Below are 27,666 nucleotides of genomic sequence, written 5' to 3'. Positions count from 1 at the left end.
GAATTTTGTTTTTCCAAACAAAGTCAACAAGTATTTTGTCAATAGTTTTACATACTTTTTGGTTAACATCTAAAGAAATAGCCGCATACGTAAGCCTGGAGATACCTTCTGCTTTGGAAAGCAAGGTTCTGCCTTTTAAGGATAAATCTCTCTGTAGCCATTGGTTAAATCTTTTCTTAGTTTTTTCTACAATTGGATTAAAGTTCAAGACCGATCTAGAACTCTGATTTTTAGTGATAAGTGTTCCTAGGTAATTAATACTATCCTTAACTGGAATTTGACATATAGACATCATTTCACATCTCTTCACAGCCATTAGTTCACACTTATTCACATTCAGACGGAGACCAGAAGCCAAGGAAAAACATGAATCACATCCAAGGCAAGAGGAATTTGAGAAGAGTCCTTCAAAAAGAGTGTTGTGTCATCAGCCAGTTGGCTGATAGTTATTTCTCTGTCTAATATAGAGATCCCCTTTAAACAGCTAGATTTTATATGAACCGATAGCAATTGGGTGGCTAACAAAAATAAATATGGAGAAATAGGACAACCTTGCCGTATCCCACGTTTTAATTCGAATCTTGGGGATGTACCAGATTTGAGCTTTATCGAACTATTGCCATTGCAGTACAAAGTCTTGATTGTTTTGCGGAAAAAATTGCCGAAGCCAAATTTGTCAAGTGTCCGGAAGATAAATTAATGTTCGATCGAGTCAAAAGCTTTGTAGAAGTCCAGAAAAAGCAGGAAGCCTTCATCTTTAATGACCTCTGGGTAATCCAGTATGTCAAGTACAAGCCTGATATTATTCGAAATGTGTCTCCCTCTCATAAATCCTGACTGTGTCTCATCAATTATGTCATCCAGAACCAATTTTAAACGTTTAGCAAAAATAATAGCTACAATCTTATAGTCATTGTTTAGGACACTAATTGGACGGCAATTATCAATAATCAGTAAATCTTTGTTTGGTTTGGGTATAAGGGTAATGAGGCCTTGTGTTAAAGTTGGAGGAAGGGCACCTGTATCAATACTTTCACAAAACACTTCTAGTAAGAAAGGAGCTAGCTCTTTTGAAAATATTTTATAGAATTCAGATGTAATACCATCCACCCCAGGAGATTTGTTATTTTTTAAACTATTAATTGATTACACTACTTCCTTGAGACAGATTGGACGGTCACAGAATCCCTGGTCAGCTGTGCTGATTGACTTAGTTTCAGTTAAGGCATCCATAAACGAAATAGCATCACCTTCACAGTATTGACTATTGTATAATTTTTTGTAAAATTGAGAACAATAATTTGCAATCTGTTTTGCATCATTGCAAATCAAATCGTTTATTTTCAGTTGATCAATGGTGTTGTTTTGAGCCTGCATTTTTCTAAACGAAAGAAATACGCAGAATTTTGTTCACCTTCCTCCAGCCATTGTTTTCTAGATCTTACAAAGGCTCCTTCTGCTTTCGATTGATACATTTTGTCTAATTTATTTTGGTTTTCTAAGAGACATTCTTTTTCTTCTGCTGACATAAAATATATTCTGTTATATATAGTTATTCACGGTTTGTTGACGCTTTTCTTCCTCGTTGGTTTCAAAAGCTGCTCCTCGTTGTCTCACCAAAGCAACACTGCCACTCTCCGGATAACAAGCGTCATTACATGATATATATATTAAATAAAAAACTATATCACGTGATTTGACTTCCGCATCTCGACATGCAGCGTCAGACTTTCTTTGGCTAAATCTAAACGGGTTCTTTTAAACTGCTTAAAAGCTGTTTGTATTTATAATTTTATTTATAATTTTATGTAGTTTTACAAGAACCGGAAACTGTTTTTTTTGGCGAGGAGTCGTCATGTCTGTTCTGAGACTTGGAAGCTTCCTGCTGCTGCTCAATGGACTCTCAGTAAGAACTTATTGTGTTTAGATGAATATTGCACCATAATAATGCCATCCATTCATTCATTTTCTACCGTTTGTCCCGTTCGGGGTCACTAAATTAATACATTTCAGAAAGGGTCCTTCAAAAGTGGGCATAAACGGCTCGTGAAGGCTAATATTGGTGTCATTTCATGGATATTATATTTGTACTTACATATAACAATTAAAGGTGTTGAATGGGTTTATTTGAAATAATTTGCCATCATAAATGTAAAGTAGTTATGTCCTCAGAATGTGTTAGAAGACTTGTGTTAGCACAAAAGCCTGACTCAGGTCACGTGACAAGTCAGCTGTGGCGCAATAATAAAAAGATACCAATAACCCGAAACTATACTTTTTTTTAAAACTTGAAAATGTATTTTATTATCATGGAATTATTTTGTCACTAGTGAAAAATAACGACAAAAAACAAATATAAATATTTTGTAAAGATTATTTTTTAACAAAGTCTATGGTTTGTGAAACCGTTCATCTAATTGTAACAATCCAATAAAGCACATTTAACCCTTTTTATTACCATGTTGACCAAACTGTGTTTTTCTGGGTCTGCGGGATAATCTAGTCCAGATTTCAGAATTTTTAAGTACAGTACAGTGCTTTTTAGCCTTTGTTATAAATGTTCCTTTATTTCCTTTTTACATATAGTCATTTTTACAAAGTCAACTGAATGTAACGATAAACGGTGTATTGTTAAACCGCGGTAAAACTTCCCACAGTTAGTATTACCGTTTTAAATTGAAATAATCATAAAACCGTGATTACTAACACTTGGATAAACTCACGGAACCGGTGACACTGCTCATGCACTGCAGAAGTAAGTGCTAACATGAAAACAAGAGACATTAATGTTGTTCTACATGAAAAAATGGCATACCTCAATCTACACACATTACTGTCTGAACAACTAAAATATTCAATTGTGCACATTAAACCTACAGTCTTAGACAGAGAGATCGATCCCTACTCGAAGCAATATGACAACAGGAAGTGAACTTGCGTGACGTCACATAAGCCGCTATGACGCACCAACACACGTTTTATCCTTAATTTTTTAAATACCACTAAAACCTTCACAGATTAAAACGGAAGCAGATAAACATACATCCTGATTCAAAAACGCAAATAAAAATATGTTTTTTAAGTAGCCAGAATAATATTATTATACAACATATTTCTTCTGCCAAGTGGCAATTTATTTATTGTATTTACATTTTTAAAATAAAACTTAGTTATAAGTCTGTAATGAGTACGTTATGAGCACAATCAACAATAATGAGGTAATAATGATAATTATGGTGACAATAACTGTGATATGACATTTTCTGCTGTGGTTATAATATTTAAAAAAAACATTTCAATTTATATTTTTAATAAATTTTTTCATACTCTTTTTTTATTTTTTATTTATTTTTTTGTCATTATGCAGCAGTGAAAAAAATAATAAATGGTAATGACATTTTATGTAACAATCAGGGAGGAGCCTCGCCGGCCAGGGTGGTTGAAACAACTCGCCGTGGAGGCGCATTTTTTTAACTTTTTTTTTTTTTTACTTAGTCTGCTGTCCTTCTGGGACATTCCATGAAAAGCGGCTTAAAGAAAATTTAAATGTTCTGTAACGCTAATCAAAACAATGAGGAGTCTAATAATAATGACAATAATAATAAAACTGTAATTTATTTCAAAATTACATGACCATGGATATTGTGTGTGTGTGGGGGGGGGGGGGGGGAAAGTCACATACAATCGCAATTTTAAGCAAAACAATTGTGATTTACATTTTTTGTATAATGATGCAGCCCTAATTTGTGTCAATAAATGTGTTTGCAGATCTCCGCCTCCCGTTCCTTCAGCGTGGACTACGAGAACGACTGTTTTCGCAAAGATGGGGAACCGTTTCGCTACATCTCGGGCAGTATCCATTACAGCAGGATCCCCAGGGCCTACTGGAAGGACAGGCTACTCAAAATGTACATGGCGGGCCTGAACGCCATTCAGACGTATGTTTACTCTTTGTTTTTCAATTCTGCTTATGGTAAAACAACATAACTGAGATTTCTTTGTGGAGTCATTTGGAATACATTTTTCCAATAGGCATTTAAGAAACTGTAAATAATCGTAACCATGTAACGTTCTTGATTGTCACACAAGTGTAAAAATAAGTTAGCCTCTAAACATATTGCTGGGTATTGTGGCCAAAAAGCTACATTTTTGTTTCATCTGACCACATGACTTTCCTCCAGAAGGTCTTATCTTTGTCCATGTGATGTCAGATGAAACAAAAATTTAGCTGTTTGTCCACAATAACCAGCAATATGTTTGGAGGAGGAAAGGTGAGGCCTTTAATCTCAGGAACACCACTCCTACTGTCAAACATGGTGGTGGTAGTATTATGCTCTGGGCCTGTTTTGCTGCCAATGCACCTGGTGCTTTACAGAGAGTAAATGGGACAATGAAAAAGGAGGATTACCTCCAAATTCTTCAGGACAACCTGAAATCATCAGCCGGAAGCTTGCCAGAAGTTTGTGGATGGCTACCAAAAGCGCCTTATTGCAGTGAAACTTGCCAAGGGACATGTAACCAAATATTAAAATTGCTGTATGTATACTTTTGACCCAGCAGATTTGGTCACATTTTCAATAGACCCATAATAAATTCATAAAAGAACCAAACTTCATGAATGTTTTTTGTGACAAACAAGTATGTGCTCCAATCACTCTTATCACAAAAAAAAAAAGTGTTGTAGAAATTATTGGAAACTCATGACAGCCATGACATTATATTTTTTACAAGTGTATGTAAACTTTTGACCACAACTGTAGAAACACATATATAAAACATTTACTGTATATACATACATACATATATAAATACTTACACACATATATATACACACACACACACATACAGTATATATTATTTTAAGATCATACGATCATTTCCTGTTGCAGGTACATTCCCTGGAACTTCCACGAGGAGTCTCCGGGTCAATACAATTTCAGCGGGGACAGAGATTTGGAACATTTCCTTCAGCTGGCTCAGGATATCGGACTACTCGTTATCCTACGACCAGGCCCGTACATTTGTGCTGAGTGGGACATGGTGAGAGACGCTGACTTTAAATTGATGTTTGGGGTGCACAGTATTAGTATTTTCAAGTCGATACAGATAACTTCCTGCTTCTCAAGGCCGACACTGATAACCGATAACATATTTATATATAAAAAAAAATAATTCAGATTTACAGTGTAGTTAGCGCGCACCTGGAGGTAAGAATAACTTAAACAAAGGTGCATTTAATTAACTACTATGATAGTGCTAACCTCACATCTTTAAATCAATAGTGAAGCTTATGTCCTTATTTCTATTTATCAGTGTGGCGATCACCTCGTATTTTGCTAGCAAAGAAGTACAAACCGAAGCTCCAGGTGGTCTTATGGCCGACTTGGTCCAGTATCTACAGCGATGGTGGGGGCCTAGCGCTTAGGACCTCCTACGAGGTAGGAGCGCTTGATTTGTTCACCCTATCCCACCATATTTTGCTTATTGGAGCGTTCTTTTTGTCAGTTATCGGAGCTATTTTTTCGGATTTCGGAGTATCAGATTTGTTGGTTTGACGTCATAACTCCTAATATTATCTGCCAGATAATTATAGTGCACCCCTAATGTATTGGATTTATTAGACACTCGCTCGTCACTTTATTTGGGGCACCTGCATAATGTAAAGAAATCCAGTGCAAAAGCTGCATCAAAAATCCACTTTTTTATTGTTTTGAGTTTCAGAGAGTCATCAAGCTTTGCTTTACATATGCAATGAGGAAACCTCAACATTTTCTAAATTAGGCACCACCCATCTGTCTTGCATATGTGGGTCAAATTTGGTAGCAATAATCAAATATCTTTAGGTCTAGTTATTTTGTGAAGGACCCCCTAAAATAACCAAACTGGACAACTTACTGTATCTATTTTTTTTAAACATTTGTTTATTGACATTTTTTGACATACCGTTAACAGAAATAAAATACAATACAAATCAAATGTTCTTTGTTTCCCCCCAACAAAAACAACTAAATAAATAAGTAGAGGCAAATATTGATACAAAGCCACGGACAACTGCACTTCCAAATGGCCCCAACATGGTGCAGCTATACACTAACGCAAACAAAAAGCTCATTAATCATCCATAATTCAACCACGGGGCCAAACTGGAGATCAGTTTCCTTGAAATATTTTAAGAAAGCACCCCATACTTCTTAAAATTTTACAGAACAACTATTCAATGTCAGCCTAATCTTCTCCAATTTAAGGAAATAAAGAATATCTCTGTGGTAAGGAGGCGCTGCAGCCTTCCAGTTAAGCGCAATAAGTCTTCTAGCCAACAAAGTAGTGAATGCCACCAGATTCTTTTTGGATTTGCTGAGAGAAGATGACAGAGGGGCTACCTCTAATAGTCCACTTACCCAATTAGCAAAGTATTAAACATTTCTGTCCAATAACTGCACTGGGATAAACATATGTATTCAATTAGCTGGAGACTGTTGGCACCGATCACACGATTCAGATATTCCGCCATACATCTTAGCTTGTCGAACCTTGCTATAATAAGTACGATGTAAAAGCTTGCATTTGATGAGGCTGTGTTTTGCAAAAAAATAAGACTTATGAACTCTACTTAACCTCTCTATCCAGCTATCCTCAGATAGTGTCACTCCTAAATCCTCTTCCCAAAGTGACTTAATTGAATTTAGAGACTCGGGGTGTAAAAGAAAAATATATTTACAACTAGATCTCATATATGAACACTATTTTTATCTATATGGACAAAAAGTGCATTTACGTCTTATTCAGGTGCCACCTTGCAAAATTCTTACATTGGTTTTAATTGTGTTACGTCGGGGTCGCATGTTTGTGCGCGGATCGTTTCCCCAAGATGCAGAGGGAAGTCCCTAGGCAGCATGCAGGTAGGACAATGATTTATTTTCCATAAATCAGTCCATAATACAAAAACGCAGAAAAAATACAAAACAAACACAGGAAGAGCGTGCCGATTGCACGGGGAGCTAAGGCAGAAAACTAGCACTGGAAAGCTAACATAGAAACAGGAATCAAAGGAGTTCTAACGTAACTTGTTGCAGGAACAAACAAAACCGCGAAAGGCAGGAATAAATAGCTCTCTGATTAGTGCCCGGGAGTAGGTGAGCGTCCTGAACACTAATCAGAGGCAGGTGGAAATAATCAGCACCCATGGCAACCAACAAACACAAACCAAGGGGTGCTGAAACAGAACTAAGAGAGTCTTAAACTAAAACAAAACATGATCCGGGCAACGGATCATCACTAATTGTTTATTTCTTATGTCCATAAGGGGCCATCTTGCATGATTTTCACATTTATTTTGATCTTTTTATGTTATTATTTTGTTTCTACCATGATACTTTGTTTATAATGTTTGTGTTGCTTTCATGTGCACATTAGATTTCTACTTGAGGTCCATGAGACAGTGTTTTTATCTATCTACAATAATGTTTCTTCTACAAAGAATATAATTTTTATTTATTTATTTATTTATTTTTAATAAAACTTGGTTAAAAGATTGTAGTGCAAGTAATTTTTGAAAATGTTGAGCACATTTTAAAATGCCGCGATAACAATGATAACCGTGATCATTTTGGCCACAATAACGTTATAAATTCATAATTTACAGATTTATACACTCACCAAAAAACGTATTCCTGTTTGGAGTTAGAGCTTTTCGGGCTGTCACTTACACACAGACAGGCGCGCACACCGGTAACCTGGAGATTTATACTGTAGCTATGACCCAAAGAGCCGCCGGAAAAAAGTGTCTCAAAGATTGTTATGAAGTTAGCAGGGAGTCATGAAGCTAACTTGAAAATAACGGTGATCATCAAACAACAGTTGAGAAATTCTGTGTTTTTTAAATATTTGTACACTGTATATTTACACTGTACACTGTTATTATTATAACTAATAATACACATGTTTTTGCTACCAGGGTGGGCTGCCTGCCTGGCTTCTCCAGAAGAAAGACATTGTTCTGCGGTCTTCAGATCCAGGTGAGAAGCCTGGAAAAGGATTCAGGGAACTTTATTGCCATACCAGCAAACATGCGATGGCAGGAAATTTAGTACCCGAGGTCCCAGATTTAGCCCAATGAGGACCTCAACAAAGATAGTATGCTCTTAAAATAATAGGATAGGTTAATAGGAATGTTACTCAGTTGCAATACACTTTTCCACCATTCGTGGTAGTAATGACAATATCCAACACACAGAAGAAGTCATAAAGAAGTTTCTTAAGCACAAAAATTATGACTAAAGTGGTGAAGCTGTACTTTCATTTCAACTTCAATTGTATTTACAGTTTATTAAAGAAAGATACGTTATTATAATTATTCTCATTATTTATTTATCAGGCATGTGATTTTTCCATCTATAGTCGGAAATCCGTCTTTTTTATCTCTGTAAAAATATAAAAAAATATTTTCCGTTTTTCTTATTTTTTTCCGACCTACAATTTGTGTTCAAATCTTGATCCGTCTCTTTGCCATACCTGCCAACAACTAGGGTTTTCCTGTAATGAGTACGGTTATTGATAATCCAGTGGTAAAAAACTACGGTTTTCCATTAAAAATTATTAACTTAAAAATCGAAGCTACGTAGCAAAGCAAACCCACGGGCAGGGGACAAAATATACGTGAAAATCAATGATGATTGGTTGGTTTACATATAAGAAAATCCATGATTGGTTGGTTGGTTTACTATGATGAGTCACGATTGCTTAAGATTAGGGCAAAACATTACGGACTGGCCAATCAGAGACAAGAAATCACAACAGACACGCACATCCCAAATGACGACGAGACAGTCGGCGAAGAGAAGAGGGAATATTTATATATTAAAAAACTAGTGGAAGATGGCTGAGGGATTCTCTTCCTTAGATTTTTGTTTTAGCGATGTAGACGACGACCAGGAAACCCACAATGCGTCTACTTGGCCACATTTGGACAAATGTATGCATCTGGATAAAACAATGCCCAAAACATTAATTTTAGTTGTTTACCATGTAAATTCAAATCAAAACTGCTCTCGACACGGAAGACTTGGAACACACATTTATGAACACACATGATTGTGGCAGACATGTGATGACTTTTGCTACAGTATGGCCTGTCAAAATGCTAAATTTCATTTTCTTTGGTCTTTCATTGGTGTTTTAGAACAAGACAGTAGCTGACATTTACTTCATAATTTCTACTGTTTATATTTGTACATTGAATAGTTGAATCCTTTTGAAACATAAACAAAATACAGTAACTGCAAGATATTTGTTATTTCGTGCTATACATTACAAATGGCTATTCATATAAAGGAAGTTAGCTAATAGAATAAACATTGTTTGTACTCTTTGGGATTTTTGCGTTTGGAGCAGTTAGAAGTGGAGAGGGTGTCAAAGAGACAGAAATTGGCTATAAAATCCAAGGCAGAATCCACTAAAGCAGAAACAAAAAGGAAAATGCAAGCAGCTCAGAAATTTGCCAGGAAGCTCATGTCAGAGCCATCAAAGCAAAAATACCAAAGCTCGAATGCAGCTGAGATAGGCTCCGGCACCCCCCGCGACCCCGAACGGGGCAAGCGGTAGAAAATGGATGGATGGATGGATGGATGGAGGTGTGAAAGAACCAAATTAATGTGTAAGTATCGTAAATAACTAGATGAACCATCTCTGGCTGTGAAGTGAACACTAGTAAGGTTGTAAATACTGACTAGAGTAGGCTAGCCCATGTTGTTCCTGTGGATGTGAACACAAGTTGTAATTACTGTAGTGACTAAATAACATAGTGACTGAAACAGACATAGTGATTCATTTGGATGAAAGGGGTATTTATTTATGTAAACTCTGTTGATAATTTTTTAATTCTTTAAACACTAAAACAACTTTAAATGGTGCTTTTTTTGGCAAATTTTTGAATGTTCAATTGCTGAAAAACCAAGAGCTTCGGGGGAGGGTTGCCCCCCTTGTCCCCCCACCAAGGCACCGCCCTGGACCTGGCTGGGGACCTGCGGCCCCCACAACCCCGGCTTATGTTCAGTCTTTTTCATTACGTTGAAATCACATGCCTGATTTATTTAATTAGAATTTATTTATTTTAGCACTCCATAATTGTATGTACATTTATTTTTCATCACTTTTAATAAGTCCCTTTTTTAGCAGGATATTTATTTAGTATTTATCTTTGCAATCAGCCTGACATAAGCTTTGATAATAATATTTGTAATTAACATAGGCTTTCATATCATTTGACAAGGTTATCCTTAAACTGTAAGTAGGTTACATATAATTATTGAATACTGTTAAGATCAATAGTAAGATTACTAATTCAGGAGTAATATTTGAGTGGGCTCCGGGCCCCTGTGTAGTGGAAAAGTTGGGTCCGGAGCTCAAAAAGGTTAAAAACCCTTGAAATAGAATACATAGGAAATACAATCAATTGTGATCCTGTAGTGCAAATAGAATATAAAAACAATGACAGCAAACCAAACCACATAAAAGCCCAGTTCAGCAGCTTCAGGAAAGACATAAAGCAAGATTTTCCCAAAGCAATGTCAATTATTTGTGGTGGTGGATTGTTAGGCGTTCCTAAAAATTGCTAGAAGTCAATAAATGATGGCATCATGTAATTGTCATAATTAACCGTGATGCATGTATTTGTAATTGAGGCTGTAGAAAAGAGGAATATTACTATGAATAGGGATGTAATGATAAACGTTATTAATGATAAACTGCGGTCAAACTCCCGATTGTTAGTATTACCATTTTAAATTTAAATTAAAGCTGCAAGCAGTGATGGACGGGACCAACTTTGAGAGCTCATAAAATCCAAACCGGAGCAGTAATTAAAACTCTTTCATCAACTTTTAATCAGAAGGATTCAATCTCTCTCCTGTGCTAATTTGAAGCCGACACGACAAACGCGCTCAGAGGAGATTATGTTTGAAAAAAAGGTAATTGTTTTTACTCAACTTTTGTTTTGAAGGGGGAATTGCAAACTTCCTGTTGATTTTTGCTGGGGGTTGTCAGTGTATGAAATCTAGGTCTAAGTGAGACCTACATAGAGGTTTTTGTTTCATGTCTCTACGACATTCCTACTGGGAGTTAGAGGCAGTTTTGTATGTGTTTTTTTCCTAGGGGGCGCTAGAGCGCAATTTTGAGTTTTGGGGTTTGGTTTTTTTATTAGATCGCAATTTTTGCCAGTCCTGATGTGTGTGTCCAATTTGGTGAGTTTTGAAGCATGCTAAGGGGGTCAAATTACAGCTCAAAGAGGCGGCGGTATAATAATAAAACGCCACAAATACAATAGGGTCCTCTGTCCCAAAGGGACTCGGCCCCTAATTATCGTAAAATCGTGATTGATAACTGCACTTTGATAAACTCACAAACCAGTGACACTGCTCATTTACCAGAGAAGCAAGCTGGCTAGTTAGTTTCCCCATCAAGAAACGACATACCCCAATCTGAACTTGTATAAACATATTTCTGTCTGAGCAACTAATTACATATGCTTAATATTAACTTTTTCTGTTTCAGACTACGTAGCAGCGGTGGATAGCTGGATGGGGAAGCTCCTGCCAACAGTGAAGCCTTACCTCTATCAGAACGGCGGCCCCATCATCAGCGTGCAGGTAATGACCTTTCTATGACTACTGTAGTACCTAATGAAGTATTTCATAAATTGTGTGCAAATGATGGACAATTAATGGCAAAATGGAGTGTAGTACTTGGCTTCAACCAGCAGAGGTGCTGTTGATTCAGCCTCAACTGCCTTGTGGTTTAAAGATCTGGTATTGATATCGGATATCGGTCCAAAATCAGCAGCAACATCAAAAAATCTCTGGACAGCCAGTTGACATCTAAATGTCCTTCAAAGTTGGTATTTTCTTGTATTTTAGTCAAGTCATTTACAAAAGGTAAACATGATAGGCTATTGGTTTCTAGGGGCTAGCAGCTACACAACAGCTAAGCCCACCATAGCGTGCATGCTAGACATGCATAATATTGAACAAAACAGCACATTTGTCACTATAAACACATGTCAAATAATTATAGTTGCATATTACCAACATGTACAAAGTCTCCAAAGCTGAAGCGTATTAAAAGTATTCAGTAACAAGCGTGTCCGCATCATTCAATTTACTGTCATGAGCTTAACTTTATGAATTATTGTGGCCGCTAGGTGTCGCCAAAAATCAATTACCACTCCAATTTAAAGAAAGCCTAAGTCTGTCATGACTAGAGATGTCCGATAATGGATTTTTTGCCAATATCCGATATTCCGATATTTTCCAACTTTTAATTACCGATTCCGATATCAACCGATACCAATATATATAGTCATGGAATTAACACATTATTATGCCTAATTGTGTTGTGATGCCCCGCTGGATGTATTAAACAATGTAACAAGGTTTTCCAAAATAAATCAACTCAAGTTATGGAAAAAAATACCAACATGGCACTGCCATATTTATTGTTGAAGTCACAAAGTGCATTATTTTTTTTAACATGCCTCAAAACAGCAGCTTGGAATTTGGGACATGCTCTCCCTGAGATAATCCTGATACCCACTACAACTGTAGGAAATACTATACTTTGACTTTCACAAAGTGCATTTTTTTTATTTTTTTAAACATGCCTCAATACAACAGCTTGGAATTTGGGAAATGCTCTCCCTGAGAGAGCATGAGGTGGTTGAGGTGGGTGTGGTTGGGGTGGGGGGTGGGGGGGGGGGGTGTATTGTAGCGTCCCGGAAGAGTTAGTGCTGCAAGGGGTTCTGGGTATTTGTTCTGTTGTGTTTATGTTGTGTTACGGTGTGGATGTTCTCCCGAAAAGTGTTTGTCATTCTTGTTTGGTGTGGGTTCACAGTGTGGCGCATATTTGTAACAGTGTTAAAGTTGTTTATACGGGTACCCTCAGTGTGACCTGTATGGCTGTTGACCAAGTATGCCTTGCATTCACTTGTGTGTGTGAAAAGCCGTAGATATTATGTGACTGGGCCGGCACTCAAAGGAAGGGCCTTTAAGGTTTATTGGCGCTCTGTACTTCTCCCTACGTCCGTGTACACAGCGGCGTTTTAAAAAGTCATACATTTTACTTTTTGAAACCGATACCGATAATTTTGAAACCGATACCGATAATTTCCGATATTACATTTTAAAGCATTTATCCGGACATCCCTAGTCATAAGGTTAGTGTTTTTCATATTTACTATGAGTTCTCTGAGCTCTTTTTAACATTCCACACTATAGAATAATACTACACTATGAATCGTGCTGATGTCGTATCGGATTAATATTGGTAAGGGCCAATACTCTAGGCCCATACTTGCCAACCCTCCCGTTTTTAGCGGGAGAATCCCGGTATTCAGCGCCTCTCCCGACAACCTCCCGGCAGAGATTTTCTCCCGACAAACTCCCGGTATTCAGCCGGAGCTGGAGGCCACGCCCCCTCCAGCTGAATGCGGACCTGAGACTGAGTGGAGACAGCCTGTTCTCACGTCCGCTTTCCCACAATATAAACAGCTTGCCTGCCCAATGAACGGAGAAGTTAAACAGGACAATACTGCCATCTAATGGATAGCCAACGGAACACTGAAATTCAAGTATTTTTTTTTCTTCTATGTAAATAAAAAAAAAATATATATATATATATATATATATATATATATATATATATATATATATATATATATATATATATATATATATATATATATATATATATATATATATATATATATAGCTAGAATTCACTGAAAGTCAAGTATTTCATACATATATGAAATATATATGAAATACTCGAGTTGGTGAATTCTAGCTGTAAATAACCACGCCCCCAACCACGCCCCCTAACCCCACCTCCCGATATTGGAGGTCTCAAGGTTGGCAAGTATGTCTAGGCCTCAATATCAGTATCGTATCGGAAGTGAAAAAGTTGTATCGGAACGTAAGAAGTATCAACCTAGAACTGCAGACCTTTCACTATTCTGCAACTTTTCTGGGCGACATGATTCCGTGCATGAATTAGCACATTTGGAAAATCTCCCATCTCTTTTTCCAAATACATGTAAATGTCATCTTTCCTTATTGTCCGTTCAGGAAATGTGTTGAAATGCTTCACACACACACTGTGTTGTTCAGGTGGAGAACGAGTACGGCAGCTACTTTGCCTGCGATTACAACTACATGCGCCACCTCGCCAAGCTCATGCGCTCCGTCCTCGGCGAGGAGACGGTGCTCTTCACCACCGACGGCGGCGCGCTCGGCTTCCTCAAGTGTGGCCCTATTCAAGGCGTCTACGCCACCGTCGATTTTGGCCCGGGTTGGTTTTCGCTACGTTTTTATTACCATCACACATTTGAGTATAGTATGTGTCTATTTATGTTTTCTTCCACCTAGGTGCTAATGTGTCCGCAGCATTTAACGCGCAACGATACGCTGAACCTCGCGGACCTTTGGTAAGCATCTCTCTCGTTGCTGTCTCCTTTTTCTGTTGGTTCTTTACTCCATGACCCTCAACGGGTTCCTTCCATCCACACCAGGTGAACTCTGAATACTACACTGGATGGTTGGACGTGTGGGGCTCGCCTCACTCCGTTGTGTCGACCACTAAAGTAGTCAAGACCCTCAATGAGATGCTGGCCATGGGGGCAAACGTCAACCTGTAAGTTAGCCATTTTCTCTGAGGAGATGCTCACAACCTTTTGGGATTACACAGGTAGCCCTGACAATGAAGTTACAATATTACTCACAAAAAAATCACAATTATAGAATTTTTAAAATAAAACATTCAGACAAAAGATGTATTTTTTTGAGTATAAAGAACACATTTTATAGCAATTGTAATTTCACAGGAATTAAGTCATAATAAGTGACAATAAAGTTGTTTACAAAAAAAATAATAAAATAAATTTTTAATTTTAGAGGTAAAAAATGATGTTCACAGAATGACGCCATATTTTTTCAATATTATTTCTCTAATATTTTTGTGATAAATTGATTATATAATATCACTACAATTGGACATTACATATTGTTTGTTATATTATAGAAATGTGTGTTATTTAATTTTATTAAATATGAGGGTAAAGTTGTAGCTTTAAGTGAATTGCGTTACAGTAATAAAAGAATAAAATATATTTATAATTTTTTAAATTTTAACAATATTGTTGTAATTTTATAGGAATAATGTGATGTAATTATGTGGAAAAGTTAAAAATGTTGTGAGAATAAACTCAATATGTTCAAAGAACAATGTAATCTCTTTACTGTCATTTTATAGGAATAAATACAATGGATATAGTCTTAAGTGACAATAACGATATTGTTACATTACATTTTTTGGAGAATTTATGAGCGTAAAGTTTCAGCTTTAAGAAAATAAAGTCATGATATTTAGAGAATAATGTCATATTTTTACAATTAAAAAGTTATACATTTATAGGAATAACATCTAGTATTATGACAAAATGTGCACTTAACATGGATTAAATTGTGCAGGAATAATAAGATTAAAAGAATAGCATCCTGATTTTATGAATAGCATCCTCATTTTATGATGTATACATTTCAATTTTATGGGAATGAAGCGGTAATATCACATGAAAATAGGTGCAATTAAAAAATAATAATTAAATAATCATTTCGCAAGGGTTAATGTTATGACACAGTCGTGGAAATGTGCTAGACTTTTACAACAATAAAGTCACAAAATTAACCCATGTTTTTTTTTTATTCAAAAGAATAACGCCAAATTTTAAATTATTTATTTATTTATTTAATAATTGATGTAGTAAATTATTTTTAAAAATATCTAATGACAATTCAAGTAGACATTACACATTGTTATATTTGACAAAAGTGTGTTATTACAGTTTAATCAATGTTATGAGAGTAAAGTTGAAGCTGTAGAAACATTTTTTACAGTAATAAAATAAGTTACTGTAATCAAACAAGAACAATTAACATTTTACAACAGTAAAGTTCAAATTTCATAGGACTAATGTAATATAATTACATGGAAAAAGTTGTGCATTTTGTGAGAATCAACTTATTATAATAAAAAAACAAAGTAATAATGTTATTGTCATTTTATAGGAATAAAAAAATAGTCATATGTGACAATAACGTTATTGTTATATGTAAAGATTTTGGCATTTTATGAGCGTGATGTTGTAGCTTTAAGAAAATAAAGTCATAATATTTCGAGAATAATGTCATAATTTTACAATTATACACATACATTTATAGGAAGAAAATTCTAGTTAAGATTAAAAGAATAGCGTTCTAATTTTACTATGTATACATTAAAGTTTGATGGGAATAAAGTGTTAGTAAAACATAAAAAAGGTGTAATTTAAAAAAAGTAATCATATAATGTTATAACACGGTCGTGCTTTTGCTCGAAAGAAGATGTAATATCACAAGAAAAAAAGTCATAGAATTATGTTTAAAAAGTACATTTGTTTTGCATAAAGTCATAATTATAAGACAATAACTCAATCTTATGTGAGAAAATATGTGAATCAATTAAGAATTTAATGGCAATAAAATGTGTGAGACTAAATTGAATCATAATTGCTATACAATATACTGGAAGTGTTTGTCTATGCAGCCATGAAAACCCTTCGTTGTGTCCTCACAGGTACATGTTTACAGGAGGGACCAGCTTTGGATACTGGAATGGTCAGTAGACCGCAAAAAAAAATATTTTGATAAGAATAACTTCTCGGTGTTTGATCGCAAAAAAAACTATTTTGATAAGAATAACTTCTCGGTGTTTGATTACAATTGGGTCTCCCCTAGGTGCCCTTGCGCCGTACAGTTCACAGCCTACCAGCTACGACTATGACGCTCCGCTCACTGAGGCAGGAGACCTCACGGAGAAGTACTTTTCAATCCGAGAGGTGATCAAAATGGTATGTACGAAAAAGAGAACATATACAATGGACCATGTTTGGTTACTAATGCTGTATAACTGCTGTATAACAGTACCGCAAGCTACCGGACGGGATAATACCACCATCATCTCCAAAGTTTGCATATGGTGCTGTTCAAATGAAGCCGGTATGCACACAATCTTAACCTTAGGCTTTCTGTTTTCTTATGAGTAAGATATTTTTTCTCACAGCTACAAACCGTGTCAGAAGCTTTAGAGTCTCTCTCCTTCTCTGGCCCAGTGGTGAGCACCTACCCCCAGACGTTCACTGACCTCAACCAGGTATCTTTTACACTTTATTCATGTTATTATTTTGTCTTATTTTCTTAAATGGCCTCCTCGTCTTGTCTTGTAGGCATTTGGCTACATGCTGTACAGGACTGAGCTACCGGTAGACTGCAGCACGCCCATGCCGCTGTCCTCGCCGCTGAACGGGGTCCATGATCGAGCGTATGTGTCGGTTAATGGGGTGAGTCCAGCAGCACACGATGCGCGACTCGCTATTTCCCCCAGAGGTCGAAGGTGGTATTACGAGTTTGTTTATGATAGTACTGTACAGGTACCTCAGCCTGCGCTCTCCTCCATGTTTTGTCACGCTTTAAGTTGCTTACTTCACTATGAGCCCTGTATATTCCAGAGAACCAGTGTCCTCTACAGTGGACATTGGATTTTCATCTATTTAGTTTGTCAGAGTTACAGGCGCGCTCTGCTGTTTTTAAAGGCCTACTGAAACCCACTACTACCGACCACGCAGTCTGATAGTTTTATATATCAATGATGAAATCTTAACATTGCAACACATGCCAATACGTCCGGGTTAACTTATAAAGTGCAATTTTAAATTTCCCGCGAAACTTCCGGTTGAAAACGTCTATTTATGATGACGTATGCGCGTGACGTCAATGGTTGAAACGGAAGTATTCGGACCCCATTGGATCCAATACAAAAAGCTCTGTTTTCATCTCAAAATTCCACAGTATTCTGGACATCTGTGTTGGTGAATCTTTTGCAATTTGTTTAATGAACAATGAAGACTGCAAAGAAGAAAGCTGTAGGTGGGATCGGTGTATTAGCGGCGGACTACAGCAACACAACCAGGAGGACTTTGAAATGGATAGCAGACGCGCTTTAATTAACTCAAATATACTTACAAGCTAGGCATAATGATGCGATATGTACACACAGCTAGCCAGTGATGGGCAGTAACAAGCTATATGTAGCCAGTGATGGGTAAGCTACTTGGAAAATGTAGTATGCTAACCTACAAGTTACTCTCATTTAAATGTAGCTAAGCTACAGGGGAAGCTATCACCGGAGAATTGTAGCAAGCTACACGGCAAAATAGCTTGGGTACATCAGAGCTACATTTAAACGGCATTTCTGTCTATTGGCCCAAAACAATGTTAATGTAACTGAGAGTGTACAAATTGACCCAGTAAGGGTCCATTACTATTAAAGGCCTACTGAAACCCACTACTACCGACCACGCAGTCTGATAGTTTATATATCAATGATGAAATCTTAACATTATAACACATGCCAATACGGCCGGGTTAACTTATAAAGTGACATTTTAAATTTGCCGCTAAACTTCCGGTTAGAAACGCCTCTGAGGATGACGTATGCGCGTGACGTAGACCGGCGAACACGGGTATGCCTTCCACATTGAAGCCAATACGAAAAAGCTCTGTTTTCATTTCATAATTCCACAGTATTCTGGACATCTGTGTTCGTGAATCTGTTGCAATCATGTTCATTGCATTATGGAGAAGGAAGCTGAGCAAGCAAAGAAGAAAGTTGTCGGTGCGAAATGGACGTATTTTTCGAACGTTGTCAGCAACAACAGTACACAGCCGGCGCTTCTTTGTTTACATTCCCGAAAGATGCAGTCAAGATGGAAGAACTCGGATAACAGAGACTCTAACCAGGAGGACTTTTGACTTCGATACACAGACGCCTGTAGAGAACTGGGACAACACAGTCTCTTACCAGGATTACTTTGATTTGGATGACAAAGACGCAGACGTGCTACTGTGAGTATGCAGCTTTGGCTTCTAAACATTTGATCGCTTGACCGTATGTGCGCAACTTTTTTTTGCGTATGTACGTAACTTTTTTAAAATATATAAGCTTTATGAACCTTGGGTTAGGTGAACGGTCTTTTGGGCTGAGTGATTGTGTGTGTTGATCAGGTGTTTGAATTGTATTGGCGTGTTCTATGGAGCTAGGAGCTAGCAGAGGAGCTAGGAGCTAGCGTAACAAACACGCAGGTGTTTTTATGCAGGATTAATTTGTGGCATATTAAATATAAGCCTGGTTGTGTTGTGGCTAATAGAGTATATATATGTCTTGTGTTTATTTACTGTTGTAGTCATTCCCAGCTGAATATCAGGTCACCCCCGGCTCTCACAGCATCTTCCCTATCTGAATAGCTTCAACTCCCCACTAGTCCTTCACTTGCACTTTACTCATCCACAAATCTTTCATCCTCGCTCAAATTAATGGGGAAATTGTCGCTTTCTCGGTCCGAATCTCTCTCACTTCATGCGGCCATCATTGTAAACAATAGGGAACTTTGCGTATATGTTCAACTGACTACGTCACGCTACTTCCGGTAGGGGCAAGCCTTTTTTTTTATCAGATACCAAAAGTTGCAATCTTTATCGTCGTTGTTCTATACTAAATCCTTTCAGCAAAAATATGGCAATATCGCGAAATGATCAAGTATGACACATAGAATAGATCTGCTATCCCCGTTTAAATAAAAAAAATTCATTTCAGTAGGCCTTTAACTATCTGTCATTTAGCTGGGGACACCCTACAACTACCTCTAGGTGTCCCCGCACCCCACTGTATGTATTTATTTTAGTTTGCCTTTTCTTTGGCCCACCTCTCTAATGTTATTCATTTTTTCTACCTACAGTAAAAAAAACAGCATCTATCTATATCTTAACAAAAACAGTGACTTGTGTGTTGTTTGGGAACAGTTGGTAATGGTTGTGTGTAGGGATGTCCGATAATATCGGACTGCCGATATTATCGGCCGATAAATGCTTTAAAATGTAATATCGGAAATTATCGGTATCGGTTTCAAAATTATCGTTATCGGTTTCAAAAAGTAAAATTCATAACTTTTTAAAACGCCGCTGTGTACACGGACGTAGGGAGAAGTACAGAGCGCCAATAAACCTTAAAGGCACTACCTTTGCGTGCCGGCCCAATCACATAATATCTACAGCTTTTCACACACACAAGTGAATCCAAGGCATACTTGGTCAACAGCTATACAGGTCACACTGAGGGTGACTGTATAAACATCTTCAACACTGTTACAAATATCCGCCACACTGTGAACCCACACCAAACAAGAATGACAAACACATTTCGGGAGAACATCCGCACCGTAACACAACATAAACACAACAGAACAAATACCCAGAACCACCTTGCAGCACTAACTCTTCCGGGACGCTACAATATACACCCCCGCCCCCCTACCCCAAACCCCGCCCAGGCCAACCTCCTCATGCTCTCTCCGGGAGAGCATGTCCAAAATTCCAAGCTGCTGTTTTGAGGCATGTTAAAAAAAATAATGCACTTTGTGACTTCAATAATAAATATGGCAGTGCCAGGTTGCCATTTTTTTCCGTGACTTGAGTTGATTTATTTTGGAAAACCTTGTTACATTGATTAATGCATCCAGCGGGGCATCGCAACAGAATTAGGCATAATAATGTGTTAATTCCACGACTGTATATATCGGTATCGGTTGATATCGGAATCGGTAATTAAGAATTGGACAATATCGGATTATCAGATATCGGCAAAAAAGCCATGATCGGACATCTCTAGTTGTGTGCAGTAAAACTGTTCATGACGTCTTCTTCATCACCAAGAATATGTGAATATCACTTTAAACATTGCTTACAGATAATAACAGATTGAGTGGATTTCCATTACTTTTCAACGGGAAAATAGCAAACGGCTTGTGCTGTGGGACTTTCCAAAATATAAAAAGTGTTCTGACATATTCATGCTGGTTGTTCTGTTTCTCAAGATGGCCGCCGGGATCCTCGAAAGAAACAAAGTCCTGTCCATTAATGTGACAGGACAAGCCGGGAGTCGGGTGGACGTGCTGGTGGAGAACATGGGCCGCATCAACTATGGCAAAAACATCAACGATTTCAAGGTTTTACCCGTGATTGAAAAATGGGAGTCTTTAGAATCAAAGTAGAAAAAAATCCCTTTGTTGTCTTTGCACAGGGCCTTGTATCCAACCTGACTTTGGCCAATGTTGTTCTAAAAAGATGGACCATGTACAGCCTCAGTATCGACCAAGCCATCAACCAGGGCGTCTTCTGGGAAACAAACACCAAATCGGCCGACCCGCTTCCGCCCGCTTCACTGTCACTTCCTGCTTTCTACGGAGGAAGTTTCATCATTCCGAGCGGCATTCCGGACCTGCCTCAGGATACCTACATCCACCTGCCCGGGTGGCGAAAGGTATGGCAACATTACGTCCAACAGTTGTCATTTTAATGCTATGTTCACGCTAGAGGTCAATTCCGATTTTTTCGCCCATATGCAACCTGTATCGGATTCTTTCATGTCTGTGTGAACAGTGCAATTCCGAATTTTTTATATCCGACCCAAGCCGCTTACGAATGTGGATATGAATCGAATATACACTATATTGCCAAAAGTATTTGGCCACCTGCCTTGACTCACGTGAACTTGAAGTGCCATCCCTTTCCTAACCCATAGGGTTCAATGTGATGTCGGTCCACCTTTTGCAGCTATTACAGCTTCAACTCTTCCGTGAAGGCTGTCCACAAGGTTGCAGAGTGTGTTTATAGGAATGGTGAGGTCACACACTGATGTTGGTCGAGAAGACCTGGCTCTCGGTCTCCGTTCTAATTCATCCCAAAGGTGTTCTATCAGGTTCAGGTCAGGACTTTGTGCAGGCCAGTCAAGTTCATCCACACCAGACCCTGTCATCCATGTCTTTATGGACCTTGCTTTGTGCACTGGTGCACAGTCATGTTGGAAGAGGAAGGGGCCCGCTCCAAACTGTTCCCACAAGCGGGACAAGCGGTAGAAAATGGATGGATGGAATACAAAAAATACGATATAATAAAAATATATAGCAAATAACAAAAAATAAATAAGTGTATCATTTATGCTATGTTGTTATTTGAAATACACAACTTTTTACATTTTAGCAGACACATTAGGTACATTTGCACAAAGTACCGGTATCGCATTAGTATTGCCAATACCAGCCTGAAGTTTACTCAGTATCAGATAGGAAAGAAAATCAGTGGTATCGCATATCCATACCAGAGACAAAAAAAATGGGACCCATTACCTCCCTGCTTGGCACTCAACATCTAGGGTTGGAATTTGGGGTTAAATCACCAAAATGATTCCCGAGCGCGGCCACCGCTGCTGCTCACTGCTCCCCTCACCTCCCAGGGCATGGAACAAGGGGATGGGTCGAATGCAGAGAGTAATTTCACCACACCTAGCGTGTGTGTGACTATCAGTGGTACTTTAACTACCGCAGTATGTGCGATGCCATGATGTCATGTCCGCATGCGGGTCAGATTGCATTCACATTAGAAATCCCTATTTTTTTGTCATTTATGCCACTAAAAAGATCGAATTTGACAAAAAAAAAATCCCAATTGGACATCCGACCCTGCAGTGTGGACGTAGCCTTAATGTCACTGATCATGTCTTTACTCTTCAGGGGCAGGTTTGGATCAACGGCTTTAACCTGGGGCGCTACTGGCCTTCAAGGGGCCCTCAGGTGACTCTTTTTGTGCCCGCTACTATCCTCAGCACCGTCGCTTCCAACAACGTGACGGTCCTGGAGCTGGAAGCCGCTCCCTGCCTCTCGACCTCGTGCGTGGTGGAGTTTACCGCCACGCCTATTCTGAACGGAACTGTGAAGCATCAGCCCAGGCAGCGCTGGCCGATGTTTACACGGGATTTGTTCAGACTTTAAGGGAAGTAAACGCCTCACAATTTGCACTATAACACAAACCTCAAAATCACTCTCTTGTCGGATTGATGGTAAAAAAAAAAAAATATGCAGAAATACTTGATCACTTCATGACACTTTCACTTGAGTTTGAGTTTATTTGGAACATGCAAGCATACAACATGATACATCACAATTTCCAGTTTGTCTTTTCAACATGTTCGAAAAGGAGTAGGAAGAAGCAGAGCTTATTTAATCCTACCCCTTTTCTTTACATAACAGTTGCTAAAACTTTTTGTTCACTTCCTGTTCACAATTTATTCACAATATACTTCATAAGTAATCACAATAAAAAATAAATAAATAAATAATAGTAATAATTTAATAATAATAATTGCTGAAGTAAGTCATATTTCATATAATGAGATAAGTAAGACTACTTTGACATGTTTTCATGAAATTATTTTGCCAAATGGTTCTGGTTTTTTTTGTTTTTTTAATTGTGTTGATAATGCAAATACATATCAGGGAAGCAAATGCATTTACAAAAAAATTTTGTAAGCTCATTTGTGAAGCGTATGATTTTTAATAAAAATTTGATTTTACACCATCTTTATATGAGATTGACCCAAATGTGTCCAAACATTTTCTTCTGTGGGCCAGACACTGAAAAATCAAAGGATTTTGATATGTTTCACTTTCAAAACCAGTACTATGTATAGATTTTATCAACAAAAAAACAGCCTGCATGTAAGCTTTCTGTTATTAGTGTCAACATTTCAATTACTCCTGTTTGCCCTTTTATTCCAATTGTTTTATTTTTTTAAGAGTAGTTTCAGAATATGCGGAGGGCCGTTAAAGAATTAGCTGCAGGCCGCAAATTGTCCCGCATGCTGTATTTTGGACATACAAGATAAAATTTGGTTGTGGACTACAGTATTTTTACACCCTTTAATGTGAAAATTTAACTTCTTAACCATTGTGGGGCCGCGAGCGCCCCCTAGAGGGCCGCCAGAAAGTATGTGATTTCTCAGCTGTACTCGTAATACACTTTCCCACCAATTGTGGTGTTAATGATAATCAAAACCAGAGTCTGTCTCAAACAAACAGAAGACGTCTGGAGCTAAAGTCATATAGAGAAGTTTCTCAAGTGCAAAAATTATGACTTAAGTGGCGAATTTTTTTTTTTATTTGCACTTAAATTTATTGACAGTTTGTGGAGGTCTTGCTCCTCCGGGGTTCTTCAGACCACCAAGTATGGACATGACAGCCTCGTTCATCGTTGTGAACAATAATTTATTTTTCAATAAACAGTTCTTTTTAGCCATCAGTTTGTCGCAGTTGTTGCTCTCCCTCTCGCACGTGCTCCACCTTCCTTCTCCTTCCCGGCTGCTGCCTTTAACACAGCGACAGGTGATTAGATAAACGCGCCCAGCTGGGCCATCTACGCACCTGTCGCTGATCTCGAAGCCGGTCCTGGCACACCCCGCTTCACTGCAGGTCCGCAGGCCACGATCCCCCCACCAATGACTTCCGCAGTTAAGTTCCCGGCTAGTGGAGAGCAAGGCAGTCGGCAGTTTGCAATGAACAATTTCTCTTTTACATCTACTGTAGGTGTCAAGAAACCTGATCCACTTTCTGTCCAATTACAATAAATGGAAAATGGATCATCAAAATATCGTAATTTTACAGATTTTTACTAAATTATTAAGATCAACGACCTTTAATAAAGTGACGATGCAAACAGTTCTGCAGAAAAATACCTTTATTCTACAGAGTTTTTCCAAATGATTACGATCAAACACCTTTAATGAAGTGACAATGCTGGCAGTTCCACAGAAAAATACCATTATTTTACAGATTTTTTCTGAATTGTTAAGATCAACCACCTTTAATAAAGTGACGATGCAAACAGTTCTGCAGAAAAATACTTTTTATTCTAACATGGCAAAAATCTTTATGCTCTTTTGAGGTTGAACATTTCAAGCATGTTGCTGTCCTAAAGGGCTTACAGCTTATTGTTTTTACTTCAACTAATTCCTGCCTGGAGTATTGCAATGCACGTTTCCTGACTTGAGGGACCTGCTTTTACTCATTTTAGTTTTGTCGGATTCATTGGAATGTACAGTATGTACTATGACATCACCATGTGGCTTGGTACACACTATATAAGTACCAGTAAACTAACAAGATTTACCTTTACACTACAGAGAAAAATGTTAGATTGTAAGTATGGGCATAAACCTCTACATAACAAGCTACATATTTAATTACAGATAAATACACAAACTAAAAAAAACCTCAGATTTACCCTAAAATTACATATAAAACTGTTAGGATTGTTAGTATGGATGTACACTTTAATATAACAAGCTACATATTTAATTGAAGATAATTACCATCATATTACAGAGAAAAATGTTAAATTGTTAGTATGAGCATAAACCTTTATATAACAGGCTACATATATTTTTCAACTTGAATGTAAAAATACACATAAATATTAAAAAAATAATATTTACCTTAAAATTACATATAAAACTGTTAGATTATTTGTATGGACATAGACTTTTATATAACATTTAATGAAAGATAATTACTGTAATTTTACATGAATTTGAAAGTAATTTAAGGAAACAGAAAATGCTATGTATAATTAATTTGGTATTTTTCTGTAAAAAAAAAATAGAAATATACATAGTTTGTCATTACTGGCATATTACTTCAAATAACAGGCGGATTGTTTATTTACAGATAATGTCTTCAATTCTACAGTTTTATAAACTATTTTTAAAAAAATAGAAAAATTACAGTAGAAATTTAGAGTAAATTAACCATAAAAATAGTATTTAGTTTTTTACAGTGTATCAATGGCATTAAAGTCATTGGTAAGGCTATCGATAGAGTCCACATCATTTTGGAACGCTGCCATTAACGCAGGGGTATCCAAACTTTTTCCACTGAGGGCCACACACTGAAAAATCAAAGCAAGCGGGGGCCATTTTGATATTTTTTATTTTAAAAACCAATAAAATATATGTTTAAAAAAATATACATTGATGCCTCCACTTAGGCAAAGGGTTTTGGTCAAAAAAATATAAAAAATGTGTCATTATTCATTATTATTATTTATATTATTATTCAAGGTTTAAATCTCTAGATCAACATTAGGTCTATCTGTCAATATAAAGTTGTTAAAGATTTAAGTTATATGCCCTTTTTGTCAAAGAAAATCCTGTTTTCTTATGGAAAAAAACACAAAATATGCAATATTTTCACCCAATAAAAAATTGAAGTGGAATATTTTGGATTATATAATAATTGGAGCTTTAAAAAGGTCAATAACTCATAACAACATTGATTTTAATTAATTATTATTTTTTGAGCAATCACACTCAAAAAAAAAAGTCCCACTAAAATGATTGGGAATCCAAAAAGGTCCTGCTCAGTAAAGTTTAAAAAAAATAAATCATCCATTTTTTTAAACTTTTAACACAATTGTCTCAAGATCAAGTTCAGATCTATCCGTCAATTATAATTTTTATTGTTGTTTATGTTTTTTGTTTGTTTGTTTTAGGCCCCTCAAAAAAATGTTTTTTAAAAATAACTAACTGTTTTTTAATTGGCAAACACAAAATATGCAACATTTTCCCAAAAAACTATCTCAAAGTGGAATATTAAATGTGATGTATATGGAGCCTTGAATAAGTCAATAATACATAATAACATTGATTTTGATTCTTTTTTTTTTTTTTAAAGAAAGATAAGCCTGCATGGCAGCTTTGTGTTATTACAGTAAACATTGCAACATTTTCTTGTTACATTTCACCTGTTTGCTCTTTTATACCACTTTTTATGTTTTGATTTTTTTTAATCGTATTTTTAGAATGTGCCGTGGGGCCATTAAAAAATGACCTGCAGGCCGCAAATGGCCCCCGGGCCGCACTTTGGACACCCCTGCATCAACGAGTGCCAGAGTGAGTCCTGGTTTTAGCAACATTAATGCTACGACTGCTAAAGCATTGGTTATTATCAGAATATTGACAATGGGTCAGAACTTCAAATTTTATGAGGTAGGGATCGGGCATGACTTTGGTGCACAGGAGTACGACAACTTTAAAAGTGGCAACACCCCGGACTAGAACCAGATCAATCGAATTACCGTTGCAATGTGTGGGTTCATCTATTTGTGTAAAACCACAACTGTCAATTATATTATCAATTATAACGCCACGCTCAGAGGGTCGGGGGGTTATCCTCTGTTCCTTTGTCCGTGCATAAGTAAAGTATTTTTATTCTTTTCTCTCTGTGTTAGACATTCCAGGAAGTGAAAATATGAATATTTTAAAACAACTTTGTTGTTCATGGTCAAGATGGCCGTCACAGCGTGTCTTCTGCATTAATGTTCTCATAGTCGCCATGGTCCAGCTGCTGACAAGAGGACACATGATGACAGTGAGACTAGATTCATGACACCAGAACCAACAAGATGTCACCTCTGCAGGCTGGACGAGCTCATTTGGATCTGCGGTGGACGAGGGAGACGTTGTCGTGCTACGTTTGGACAATAAATAGGACCTGCTGAGCTTGTCCAGTAATGTAAACCACATTTAGCATCATGTTCTTCTTAACAAAAACATGATCCGTTTTTACAAAATAACATTTCTGCTTGTGGGTTAATTGTGTTACAATGTTTAATCAGATTGATGATGGATTAATCTGCATTA

General features: G+C 37.2%; 1 protein-coding gene across 1 annotated transcript; it reads left to right on the top strand.

Annotated features, from left to right (window-relative positions):
- The first annotated feature begins 1,713 nt into the window (after nucleotides 1-1,713).
- On the top strand, nucleotides 1,714-27,666 carry glb1 (galactosidase, beta 1). Its single transcript, XM_062027085.1, has 16 exons — nucleotides 1,714-1,906; nucleotides 3,769-3,938; nucleotides 4,890-5,040; nucleotides 7,955-8,015; nucleotides 11,548-11,642; nucleotides 14,157-14,337; nucleotides 14,415-14,473; nucleotides 14,558-14,679; nucleotides 16,660-16,700; nucleotides 16,821-16,933; nucleotides 17,007-17,081; nucleotides 17,146-17,235; nucleotides 17,309-17,422; nucleotides 21,011-21,142; nucleotides 21,217-21,456; nucleotides 22,706-27,666. The coding sequence occupies exons 1-16, from the start codon at nucleotides 1,856-1,858 to the stop codon at nucleotides 22,961-22,963; spliced, it is 1,953 nt and encodes a 650-aa protein (XP_061883069.1). The 5' UTR covers nucleotides 1,714-1,855; the 3' UTR covers nucleotides 22,964-27,666.

Source organism: Entelurus aequoreus, linkage group LG18 (genome assembly GCF_033978785.1).
Source record: "Entelurus aequoreus isolate RoL-2023_Sb linkage group LG18, RoL_Eaeq_v1.1, whole genome shotgun sequence".
NCBI classification, from domain to species: domain Eukaryota; kingdom Metazoa; phylum Chordata; class Actinopteri; order Syngnathiformes; family Syngnathidae; genus Entelurus; species Entelurus aequoreus.
The sequence above is the reverse complement of the archived record's forward strand: the minus strand, read 5'-3'. Positions and strand labels throughout refer to the sequence as shown.